Raw genomic sequence first — 13566 nt, forward strand, 5'->3', positions numbered from 1 at the left:
AATATCGACTTAAGACCCTAAAACATAGTTTATTAAGATAAATATAAATATAAATGTTAAGATAAATATCAAGTATGCGCCATGATGGCCTTTGACAAAGTAACTATTCAATAATATTAGTTTTCAAATAAGTAATAAAAAATGTATTATAATTTTAGGCCCCGTTTGCCTTTATTTCGTTTTAAGGCTGATTAAGTATACGCCATGTTATCCATACGAATCAATATATTATTTATAATTTTCCCGAAACTTATTTTGATTTTATAAAAAAAAATTGCTAAAAGATATGCATAATCTAGAAGGCTGAAATTTATGTTAGTTTTTAAATAAGTAATAAATAGTTTAATATAATTTTAAGACCCGTTTGCTTGTATTTCGTTTTTCGGCTTATTAAGTATACTCCATGTTATCCATACAAGAAACATATTATTTATAATTTTCCTGAAACTTATTTTGATTTTATAAAAAAATTTGCTAAAAGGTAGTAGGCTGAAATTTGTTTTCGGTAATATATAAAAAAACACAAGTTGCTGGCCAATGCAAATCAAAGTACTTCGCTTTTTTGCCCAAATTCCCCGTACCCCCGTTTTTGGGCTGAAGTACTTATTTCAATTATAATTTAATAAGCTCAATTTAGCGTTGACCAAACCGTTTCTCGCGGTGCAGGGGGTGAGTGGGTGGGTGGGTAGCGCAGCTTGATTAGATTTGAGCCGGGACAAGTCGGGCCACGTCGCGTTTAAGCCCCATCAAATGCCGCCGGTTCTGGTTGGTTTTTTTATGCTCTTTATGTTTTTTATGCTTTCTACGTTATGCCGAGAACCGAGAGCCCCAACCCCCCTCGTTATTCATTAACTTTAATGAGTTCATTTGACTTGGGCCTGGGTGGCGCACTGTCGATTTGCGGGCGGGCAATTTTAAAAGGCTTGAAACTGAGGCAAGGTTGCGCCAGCCTAATTGACAGCCAGTCGTCGCAGTTTTCGGGGCCCAGATGAAAGGCATCTATGTCACTTCCCAAAAGTAGACGGGATATTGGGTGCGAATGGAGATGGAGAGTTTGGAGGTTGGGAGGTTGGAGAAGATGGCTTTTAAAGCCCTGGGCAACACACTTCGCCGGCAGCTAATTGAATTGCATCGCTAATTTGGGGCCTATTAGCTGACGTTTTAGCTTCAAGATGATGGCCAGCACTCAGAAAGCAAGTCTGTGCAAAAGTCGGTCATTTAAATGGAATGATTTTGTCCAAGAATCCTTCAAAAAACAAGACAGAACCAGAGTAGCTCGACTATTAGATACCCGTTACTTAGCTAAAAAAAAGTGCGAGGGAGATGGATATAAGCATGCAGCAAAGCGACTGCTTGCACTGCTTTAATTTCATTCTGCTCATAACTTTTAAACTAATGATCGGATTTGAAAAATTTCTTCTACATTTGGATAGGTATAAATAAACACAACAAAATTGCATTTATATACTTTACCGAAATCTTTAAAGATGCGGGCGCATTTAAGGCGATTGTGGGCGTTAGAGGGAGAGTGGCATTTTAATAAAACAAACTTGCGCTGCTGGGTATGATAAGAACATGCACATCTTTAAATATACCCAGGCAAACCTAGTCGGTCGATTAAGTTAAAAACAACAAACTGACAATAATAAACCTTTTCTACTCAAATAAAGCCCAACGAATTCCTTTAAATTTCCATGCAAATGCCGAAAAATTAACAAAGTCAGCGTCCTAATAAGGGGATTATTATGGGCCGTGTTATGGCCATTAGCTGCAATTCCACGCTTCCCGTTTTTTTATGGCGAATTTTTGTAATTTGCTGACGGAATGCGGAGCGTAAAGTAAAACATTCAAAGTCTCCCACGTAATTGACAAGGGTGCAAGGATTTATAGCATATCCCGAAACGGAAGTTTGTATTTCACAGAGAGAGTACATTCGGTGCCTGGAAATCCTTTCGTTTCTGAAGTTTAACACATATTATTGTTCTTAAGTGAGTACAAAAATAAATTTAGGATTTTTTTTTATATTTTTTTGTCAATTTGTTTTGGATGATCTTTCTACTTGCACTTTTTTTGCCCATACTTGTATATATTATTTTAAATATAGGTACCTAAAGTATACTTTTTTAATGATCCCAATCTATCAAATGGAGCCGCATTTTTCATCTGATTTATGACAGCCTCTGGCTGCGAAATAAAATATTTCCAAAACAGATTTTTCGCTTATGGTGAAACTGGAACATTCCATTATCTTGCCACACACTTTCAGGCGAATCTCTCGAGCGTATGCCGCCCTTAAACTTTGCAATGTTAAGTGCCGTCGCTGCCAGAGTTGCCACAGTTGCCAAAAGGGAAACCGAAACCCCCTCCCCGCACATTCAGTTGTTAAGAGCCGAGCGTGACAACATTTTTAATTACATGCCATACAGAAAACAGCAACAGGCATAGGCATTCAAATATCAAGTACGACAACAAAGCTGGAAAATAATTTACGCATTTTACACGCACCCCCGAGTCGTCGAGTCGAACTTTTCGGCGCTGCGAATGTGTATGTTTCAGTGTTTTTCTTTGGCGCTTTCATTAAGGAAATCCATACGGCATTTTGGGGACGCCGAGTTTTTACGATTCCTGACGGGGGCGGCGGTGGAAGGGGGACGGGGAGGGGGCGTGGCAGCCATACCGAATGCAGCCCAGAGCACGCGCCGCTGTTTGCCCAAAACCAAATGGGAATGGTAACACAGGAACAAGGTGCACAGAGAAAAAAAAACTCTATGACAGATAAAAATCAGAATAATCCAATATATAGTCATAGAAATACTAGAAATCGTTCTATAAAATGCATATAGGTATAGGAACAAATGAAAACTTAGTAAGGGTTATAAAACTTGCAACACTTAGCATATAAAATTATTTTATCAATTATTTCGATTTCGAAATGTTTTATTATTACGAAAACGAATATTTTAATTTATACTTGTACATCATGTTTTATAACCCTAAATATATTTATTATTATTATATTAGGTAAATAATATTTGATCAAAATAAAATAAATATAAATATGCGGTTTTGTTATCTACTTTAATACTTTAAATTTTTCCTAACTTCTTGGATTTAATTCTTTAAGTAATTTGGCAATGAGCTAATGGAAAAGCCTAATGGAAAAGTTAGTTAGTTCTTATTGTTCAAAGTTGTTTAATACCAAGAGTTGTAAACTTAAGATTTGTGATGAAAAAACCTTCTCAAGATGCACAAACAAAAATTGTGTATACTTTTCATTATGGCTTGTGCTATTTGGCCCAAAAATTGTTCACCGTGCGCCTGCAGAGACAAGAGGCATATGGAAATTGGGTAATCGGGAGATGGGAAATGGGAAATGGCAGCACACACGTGCTAAGCCCGAGTCAAGGGGAATCGATTAAATTTCTTTTAATGCCCAACCATAAATTTCCCTTTCGAGCTGCCTTTCCCATTGTCAACGACCTTTCAGCGCAAAAACGCAAAGGAGGAGTTGCCGGGAAGCCAGGAACCGAAAGAGCAACAGAAACTGGAACACAAACAGAAACCGAAACAGAAACAGAAACGGAGCCCCTTTCCTTGGTGAAATAAAATAAAAATAAAGCAAAAATTATGTCTAACGTCACAGAGCCGAGTTCAGCTGATTCTTTATCAGCGTTAAGTGCCCGGGATCCATCCACCTCCCACTCCGCTGATTATGTATGCCATTTCTTGTGTGCGAGTGTGGGCAAATAGCGGGCCAAAAGCAAAGTAACTTCATGGCCAAGGGAATCCTTTCGCATACTTTCGCATATCTGCAACCCTTGTCAATCCAAGGGTATGTAATCACATGCGACACTATGGCCGATCGACAGACAAGTCTATTCGACGTTATTTGCGGGTTAATTAAACTTATTCCGGCTTTGTTCCACGAAATGTATTTACTCTCTCTTTTTGGCATAACAAGTTGCAATAAATATAAATTTAATTCCAGTAAGTATTTAAGGAAGGAAAATAATAATCCGATTAGTCACCGATAAACCACCTACCATAGTCACTTTGGCTGAATAAACTTTATTTTCTTTACAGAGAGAGATTAAAGTAACAACTATTCAAACATAATCTCTTTTTCCGAATTTCGATTTTTGTTTTTAGATTTTCAAGTCAAGCCAGTTTGGTTGCCGATTCAACTTCCCTTTTTTTGGGCACTACAACTATTCAACTATAATCTCTTTTTCCGAATTTCGGTTTTTGTTGTTAGATTCAACTTTTTTGTGTACTACTTTACTGTAACTAATAGATAATCTCTTGGCTCTAAAAGAAGAGCAATTTACCAGGGTATGAGGAACTTCGACTCATTCTACCCAAAACTCCACAATGCTTCGCTGGCGAAATGAGAGATTTGCGAAGAGATTTACGCGAAACACCAAAATGAACTTTTGTGTGTAAATTTATGTGCAGTTTGCCGTTCTCGAGCTTCGTAGATGGGCAACAAGGAGGGCCGAAAGCAAAAAGCTAAGTAACTAACGCCATTAGCTGCTTAGTTTTTGGCCCTCAAGGAAGCGGAGCTATGTATCTAGGCATTTTTATTGCTGCATTCCTTGGAACAACATCAAAACATCGCAGAAATCATCGCTTAAGTCAGCTTTTCTATGGGTGGTTTATAGAGGGTGGTTGTTTTGGGTTCCAGGCAACATTCTACATTGATTTTTGCACCAAAAAAAAGAAGAAAGTCGTAGGTAAAATCAGGGACAAAGACACCGACACGGATACCGATAGAGATTGCGATTGAGGGAGCGATTAAGTGCGGAATGTGCCTGTAAATAGAAATAAAACTCTGCACTTTAATCTGCGAAGGGAAAAGGCTCCAACTTCGAAATTGTGATTACATTTTGGCACATGAATATTCAATGGAATCGAGTTCCGAAAGAGAGTTCCCGAAAGTCAATGGGCCTTAAAATGGCCTTAATGGCTGCCGACGATCATAAAGTTTACGCTGCACCTGATGAGTGCGAAATTGGATGGATAGGATAATACTTATATATGGTGTCTCACTGACACTCTCTTCCTCCATTTTGTTTGGCCTTGTATTAATTAATTAAAGCCAGCCTAAACATCATTTGGCCTCAGATGATGATGGTTGGTTGGTCAGTTAGTGTATAAATACCACTTGGTCAGGTCGAATTGCGAATGTCTATTTGTATACGTATTTGTATTTGTCTTTGGCCACAACACTCGCACACCCGCACACCCACACATGCAGTCGAAAAGGCAAATAAGCGGCCAATAAAAATATTATTAATACGCCAACGACAACACACATGGCTTTGCACCGAGAAAAAGTTTGCCAAGCAGTTTATTATGACTATTCTATTTAGTTGCCACTTATCAAAATTAAACGTTTTAACGCATTAATGAGTGGGCATCATGTTTGCTATATGTTTATCATCATTATTTCTCTCTGTGTGCCTCCTTATCGCTGGTATCGTCGTTTGTAGCTGTAGCACCATCATTCAGGCTGATGGAAATAGAAATGGAAATGGCCTGGGAAATGGGGCAAAGGCGAAGGCAACGGCAACGGCAAAGGGAAATTAGCAGCAGCGCGCACATCAGCCATCAAGAGCAGTTGGGTGTGTTTTAGCCATAAATTTATTAACTTAGTGTCACATTTATAGCCACTCTGCAAACCGCCAACACCACAAAAGATACGTAGGCAACAAGAACTGGAGGATGGTCAGGATGGCGAGGATGCAATGACAGCGATAAGGAGCGGAGGAGGTTCTTTAAAATCAACTTGAAAATTCGCTGACCGATTCCTAATTGATGAGCTGCAGGAAGTAATTCAGTGGGTAACCAATGAGTAACTTAAGTTCCTAACAAACAATTTACGAATATTGAAAGTAAATAAGTAGACATGAGAGTTATTATAAATATAATTGACACTCGTGAGTGGCATAAATTAAAGCTTATCAATTAATTTAGCTGTATACGATAATGTAATGTAATGATGGTAAAATAAGTAAACCGCTATATTTTATGGCGAGTATATAAACATTAAAGCTTAATTATCCTAAAATGAATATTCGGGATTTAATTACTTTTTGATTTTAACAAACCAAGATTTTCTTCTACCTTGCTTAAACTTTAGGCTTCTTAGATAAAACACAAATTATTTATAAAATGTTAAATAAATTAAAAAAAATACCTACAATATACATATTTATAAAAACTTTACTGCTGAAGGGCATAGCTCTTAGATTACAAATTTTCTAAAAGTCAATAAATATATCCGAGGAGCACATAAACTTTAAGTCGAATTATTAATTAATATTAATCCAAATTGTAAGTATGTGTGAGTATTTCATTAAAAACTGCCTCTTTTTTAACCGATTCCGCGATATATTTAAAAAATGATTTCTGTATAAATGTTAAAAGGGGTTTTATGTTTTATTCCATGTGGAATAAATACAATTTTTTTGCAAACTAAACTAAGCGATTTGTGCTAAGCTGGGAGCTTCCTTAAGGTAATTCCGAAATCCGGGACCAGGTCCTGGCTCATTTGTCAACTTGGCTTAGCCAGACTTAGCCGGAAAACCAGGGGGAGGGCGGTTCGGTTTGGCCTGGTGAGTAGTGCCCCATTGAGTAGTCGGAATCGGAATCATTAGTCCCGGGGCCATGCACCTGTTGTGTGGTCCGTGGGCGCTTAAGTTGGCTCAGTTCGATCGGATCAGGAGTCGCTATCGCGTGGCCCAAAAACAGATGTCCCGCCGGAATCAATTTCCCACCACACAAGTCCATAAGTAATGGGTGTGAGCGGTGTGTGTGCGATAAACACAGTCACTAACCAACGAACTAACAACCAACAGATAAGCACACACAGAGATCGACTTACATTTACGGTTGCGACTGTCGCGTGGAAGTGGTGCCCCTTTTGGGTCAGGCCGCCAAAAACATGGTCACTCAAAAAAAAATACCAAAAAAATTAAAACAATAATAAAAGTAAATAAATAAGCACGACGCGAACTCGGAACTCGGTTTTTTTTGGCTGTTCGGAAATTCGGAAATCGTTCAAAATCTAACGGATATCGAGACTGAATCGGGACAACTATAGTAATATAGATGCACCTCCACCTCTGAGAAGGCAAACCGACAGCTTCGCAGTCTCGCGACCAACTGAAGCCCGAGGAGTCCTGGCAGCGGCATTTAAGCAGGTCCCACTTTGCTGCCCGCAGGAGTGCGGCCTTGGGGGGGAGGGGAGGGGATTGGGAGGTACAGTGGGCGGTGAGTGGCAGTGCCTGCCGCAGTAAGCCGGTAGCACTTTGTAACGGTAGGCGAAACAGCTGGCTGGGAAAGCTCAGTAAGCAGCTTTCTCGTCAGCTTTTGCCTTCTGGCCCTACTGGCAATGCCACTCGCTGGGAGCTTTTCCTTGCTCTCTCTCATCTGTTTACGTACGAGCGTGGGAGGCGCAGACAGCGATACTTTGACAGCTGCCCCAAAACCAGGGATGCACGGGAATGTCAGTTGGAAAGTGTTTGGAATTGAAAATACCATTTAATTAATTAATAACTTATTAAATTTCGAATTTTTTTATACTTCTCATCTGAGTGGGGAGGGTTGTCCTCAAATCCTCCCATATAATATTTTCTGTACAATAATAACATTATATTTAAAAATATATTTTTTGGGTCGTCTAAAATCTCTAGATATTTTAGGGGCAATGAAAATCAATAGTTAAAAACCAAGTCGAATTCGGCTTATAGCATTTAGGGTATGATGAAAGTGAATGGAAATGTGGTATTCAAAAAGTATGCAACACAATATTTTCCTTCTGCCGTATATACTTACTTACACTGTGGCAACTGCTGACCACTAACTTGTGAGTTTGCGCAAAAAAAGTACCACCCATCCGTTCAAACTAAATTTATTGCAGATCAAAAGTCTAATCACACCCGGTTAGCGGGCCACACAATACCCTCGATATAGTCGAGGAAGGAGCTGACTCGCGTATAGAGGCCCGGTGTTTTGGTGGCGCAGCCGAAACCCGAGTTGATTACGCCCAGGACCGAGTAGAGGCCGTCCACCTCGTCCGTTTCGAGGATGAGCGGACCACCGGAATCGCCCTGGCAGGCGTCCTTCACCTGCTTCTTGTCCGCCGCGCACAGCAGCGAATCGATGACGCCCTGCTTCAAGGCCCGAATGGTGCTGGGCTGTTCGGCGAAGGAGGCGTTGCACTCGTCCACGGGCACCAGATCCAGGCCAGCACGCAGCAGGATCTTTGACCTGGCGCGATCTGTGGGGGAGAAGGGCAAAAGGACGAGAGATCATTTGTATATTTAAGAAAAAGGATCTTAAGCACTATCTATTTCTTCGTCAGCGGTGGAACGTTGCAACCCATAATCCTTAATAACTACAACCAAAAAAATCGATATGAAACGTAGATCGATTTTACATTACGTAATATCAATTTTAACTTGATTTGATATGGTCGAAATAAGTATTTCATGTAAAAACGATATGGGTTTTGCATAACCAGAAATGTACATGCACAGATCGATATTACGGCGACATGATTTTTTTGTGTGTACTTACTGGTCACATTCATAACGCCCCAACCGGCGACGAAAACTTTGGAGTCAATGGGAGGACCTGCGCGATCAATGTACAGACAGGCAGGACGAATGGTGTCCGACTCCTTGGCATCCTCCGCCAGTTCCAAAATGGCGATATCATTGTATTTACTACTGCTCGTATAGTTCGGGTGAATCTGGACGTCAATCTGTCGGTTGGAATGTGAGAAACGATTGATAAGCCTTTGCTTTATAAGCTGGGGAATAGTCGATACTTACCACATTGATGTCCTGGAAGCCCGCCGTGGGATTCTCGATGGCCACCGTACCCAAGCGGACGAAGGCCGGCGTTGTGCTATCACTATTCACGCAGTGGGCAGCTGTGAGGACGAAGCGACTGGCGATGAGCGATCCGCCACAGCGGAAGTCCACTGTATCGAAGGTGTTGTATGCGATGGCCGCCATGTGGGGATAGACGCCCAGAGCCACCGGTATGCCGCCCAGGATGTGAGGCGTTAAGGGCCTGTCGCCGGACCGGATCCTCGCACAGGCTGGGAGAGAATTTCATTTTTCGAATTTATTAGGAAAATATTTCATTCTTGATTTAAAAAAAGAAACAATTTATTTGATCTAAAGCACATTAAAAACTTAAAAAATATGAAAAACAATAAGGTTTCAATTCTTAAAATTAAAAAAATTAATTAAAATATCTTTAAAAAAAATAGTTTACACAAAAGTGTCCAACTTGAAATCGTAATATAATGTAATAATTTGGTAAAAATGATACCAACAGAATTAATAGAATTAATGACAAAAAAAAAGTCTATTTGAATGTTTAATAAAAATCACTTCTATTTTTGGTGTCTCAATTTTTGTTAAATAAAATGTTGTAAGATTTGCAAAAAATACCATTTTCAAAAGGAAATGTTAACTTGCTAAAGAATTCGCGCTTCTGTTAGTAAAGCTTATATTAAGACTAAGAAATATTATAATAAATATATTTTGAAAATAGTAGTTTACACAAAATTGTCCAACTTGTAATTAGTAGTAGTCCAAAATGTTACCAACAGAATTAATATAATTAATGAAAAAATCAAAATGTCCGTATATAACTCGAATGTTCAATAAAAGTCACTTTTATTTTTGGTGACTCAATTTTTCTTAACGAAAATGTTGAACGAAATGCAAAAAATACAATTTTTTAATAAAAATGTTTACTCTGCTAAAGAATTCGCGCTTCTGTTAATATAACTTTAACTTTTAAAAGAGAAGCCTTAAGGATCTGCTAGAGACTCACCTGCCGCCGCTGGTCGCTCCTGGTCCGGGACATTGACGCGCGAAGGACTGGGGCTGGGCGTCGTCGTCGTCGTCGTCGTACTGCTATGTAGAAATGGAAAACAAGATCGGTTATTCATATGGGGGCTAAAAAGAATTCCGCCTGAGACAGAGACTGCATGCGGCTCCCTGGCTGAGGCCAACTGATGTCCATGCCGAAAACTAAGCTCAGACACACCGCAACTCGTCCAGGTCATTGCTGGGCTCCCTCCAAGGTTCGGGTTGGTTGTCCCTGTCCCCGTCCCCGTCCCTGTCCTGTCCCCGAAACCGATAGGGTTCGAAGGGATCCATTACGGGAGTGGGCGTGGGTTTCTGGGGCTCTCGTTCCATCGGCACTTCCCTGGCTGGCTCGATCTGCATTCCCTGCTGCCGCAGTCGATCGTTGACCAGGTGGATGAGATTGTTATTACTCGGGTTATTTGGATTATTGGGTTTGGGATTGGGATTGGGATTCCGCGAACGTGGCGTGGTCAAGGGGCGATTCACAATCCTGGGCTCGCGACTGTCCCAGCCCCAATGCGGCTCCATCCGAGGTCTCTGCGTGGTTGTAGCTATGCCCCAGGCACCCACCTGCTGGATGGGCATCTTCATGGACTGATGGGTGGGCATGGTCATCGACTGATGGGTGGGCATCTTCAAAGACTCGTGCGTTTTCTGCGGCTTGACTGTGGTGCTGAGCAGCTTGTTAAAGTCGAAGAAGTTCTCGTTCTCGTCCAGTCGCGACTCCCGTTCCCTTTCCCTTGTCCTTTCCGTGGTCGTGGGAGGCAGTGGCTCGGGTTCTGGTTTAGGTTGAGGATTTGTTACTGGAACTGGTGCTGGTAACCTGCTGGGCTCAGAGCTCGTGGCCAGCACTGGGACCACCTCGGGAGCTCGGCTGTGGGGGGTAGCGAGAGGGGTTAGTCTGGAGGACCGGGGGCATGCAACATCGGCGGGCACAAAGCGCAGGCGGGGGACACACACAAACAGGCAGACACAAACTCAGACACAGACGCGCTTACTCAGTGGGACAGCAGGCGACGGTGGGGCAGCAGATGATCTCCTCGCGCGCCCCAAAGCCGCAGCTCGGCACTTGATTGGTGGACAGGGCCCCCGACTTGAGGTATCCCTCGATATTGTTACAACCCGAGGATGGCCGGCAAATGCCCGGAATGTCCGCCTTCACCTGGCACGGATCGCCCTCTGCAATGGGAAATGACTTAAGCTGATTAAGATACCTTCACAAAAAACGTAGTAAATCCAAAGATTCTATATTCAATTTAAATATTTGTCGCTATGTGATGAAAACATCCATTGCGGCTTTAATTAATTTTAAATATGAAAGTATTACATTGAACTATTTTGGTAAATTTTTATATGAAATTCTTTTTGAAGTGATACTACCTTAACTATCTTCTACCTTAATTCAAATATTTTTAAAATTAAATAATGCAATAAAATATGTTTTAAATTAAATAATAGGATTATTGGGATTTTCATTTAATTTAGAAGAAAAGATCAAAAATAGTCATCAATCGGGTATTTCTTCATATCAATTTTGATCCGTTCTGTGTTCATATCAAAATGATATTTCCGAACATATGATTTTCTACCACATTGATAAGAAATCTTACCATTTTGTTAAGGAAAAATTGATATGAAACCATATTAAATCCATGTTTTCCGTTTTTTTTTTTGTGTAAGATTAGGAATCTTTGAATTCAATATGCAGATTTTTTTTGTTTATTATGGAATTTGTTTTTCTGTTAAGAACTTTCTACATACCATCCCCAACTGCTAGTCGGCCGGAGTTTGTCAGTGCCAGAAGGCCCAGAAGGAGGCAGCTTCTCGCCGAGATCATCTTCAGTCAGCTAAAAAAATTCCCGAAACCATTTGTGAACCTTATCAATATGGAAAACCCTTTTTTTGACAGGGGAAGCCCTCGCAACAAAAAAAAACAGAAAAACAAGGCAGATCTGTTTCTTTCATTAGCTCGCCTTTCAGACTGATTAAACCGAACCTGCCATTGACCCACTTGAGATTTTTTTTCATAATGTGAAAAACAAAATGTTGGTAGGTTCTCTGTATAATTTTGTAGACTTCCAACCCAGACTTTGATCATTTTATTTAGTGCCTATCTATTGATGGTAAGCCAGCGGAAAGTTATTGTTGACTGATTACGAGAATTTCACCAGCAGCAGCGGCAGGTGAGATCAGATGATTCACCGGGGGGCCTGCCGTTTATCTGTGCGATGGGATTTTACCATCGGCCAAAGACGTTACCCGCTACCTGATATCTGAAACCTCTTTCGCTAATTACTGATAAGAAGGGAACACCTGACAAATATGTCTCTTAATTGACAAGTCGTCAATCTGTCTGTAGCTCTTCATTCTTCTTTTGTAGCCAATGATTAATAATTAGGTTCTAAGAAACCGAAAGCGACCTCCGATATTGTGCTAAATAATAGAAATATATCAGCTTCCGGCTTTCCGGAGTAATTTTCCCTTTGTAAACAGACGTCGACACGAAACTAAAGTGGAGCATGCAATATTTAGCCCACTGACCAATGACCACTGCCCACTTTCCGTTGTCCGTTGTCCGCCTTATCGAACGCACCTTTGACACGACCTTTTTTCGGTCTCTGATAAGGGAATACGTATGATACGTATACGTTGATGTTTATTGAGTGCGTCGGGCACTATGAAAACGGCAATCGGGCGGCACTGAACAATAAAATACAACACAACACTACATCGAAAAATAAGACAACACAAAATAAAAAAAAAGTAAATAAAAATCACAAAACAAAAAAAAACACACAGCAAAAAAGCACACCAGCAGAGCCAATAAAGCTGAAAACCGGTGGCTATCGCGGAATCGGATTCGGATTCGGAATCGGCGGAATAGGCTATATAGTATATAGTGGGGCTATGACCGCTCAGCAACGCATCGCCCAAGCAACTGAAGCCCAGCTTGGGCCTGAGCGCTTTAGATTGGAACTCGTGGAGCGGCCAAGAAGCGCCGGACCCGGCAGCTGATAGCACCCAGAGTCGATCCTCTCCCGCTGCGACGGCGGCTACGAACCGGTTTTCCCTTCCAGCACTTCGAATCGCAGAAAGATCCGAAGCAGATTCAGATTCAGATTCAGGCAGAACACAAAGCACAAAGGCAGCCTGTAATTAGCAAGGGGGAATCGATGGCTGGATGGATGGTGGATGGGCTCTGGACTGCAGGATACCGTGTAAAAACGAAGAAAGGAATTAATTGGTCTCGATCAATACCGAAAATATTTTTCAGCTGAGATTCAATCTTTTAATGCTAGTTATTTTCCATTTACTCATAAAAAGTAGTTAAATGCATTCTTATGGTGACCCAGAACTCTGTTTAATGCGAAATTTAACCGAATTGAAACTAGTTAAATCAGAAAGCTCTTTTCCAACAATTACTCACAAGAACACACTTTCACTAGACTACTGAATACCATTTAAAAACGAAGGCTTGGATTTATTCATTTGTTGATTACCTTATAATGGTTACCCAGAAAACTTTCTCATCCAAAAATCCATCAAAACTTAAACCTCTTTTAGTAGTTAAAACATTGCAATTATTCATAAATACTTGAGGTCACCATTGACCATCTCTTTAAACTAAAATGTAATCAATCTGATAATAAAGGTGACCCAGACATTTCTT

At 40.7% G+C, this 13566-nt stretch overlaps 1 protein-coding gene across 5 annotated transcripts; it reads right to left on the minus strand.

Annotated features, from left to right (window-relative positions):
- Positions 1-7899: 7899 nt before the first annotated feature.
- Positions 7900-12836, minus strand: Hayan (hayan). 5 transcript variants are annotated; one of them, XM_070219164.1, is made up of 9 exons: positions 12709-12831; positions 12490-12621; positions 11658-11743; positions 10895-11075; positions 10075-10770; positions 9859-9941; positions 8841-9112; positions 8584-8770; positions 7900-8284 (listed from the first exon to the last, which is right to left on the minus strand). In XM_070219164.1, the coding sequence occupies exons 3-9, from the start codon at positions 11731-11733 to the stop codon at positions 7938-7940; spliced, it is 1842 nt and encodes a 613-aa protein (XP_070075265.1). In that variant the 5' UTR covers positions 11734-11743; positions 12490-12621; positions 12709-12831; the 3' UTR covers positions 7900-7937. The 5 variants fall into 5 exon arrangements, with proteins under 5 accessions (XP_070075265.1, XP_017002456.3, XP_070075264.1 ...); XM_017146967.3 differs by having other exon boundaries at positions 9859-9938; positions 12490-12836; XM_070219163.1 differs by having other exon boundaries at positions 12490-12836.
- Between the last annotated feature and the right edge of the window lie 730 nt (positions 12837-13566).

Source organism: Drosophila takahashii, chromosome X (assembly GCF_030179915.1).
Source record: "Drosophila takahashii strain IR98-3 E-12201 chromosome X, DtakHiC1v2, whole genome shotgun sequence".
Classification (NCBI taxonomy): Eukaryota; Metazoa; Arthropoda; class Insecta; order Diptera; family Drosophilidae; genus Drosophila; species Drosophila takahashii.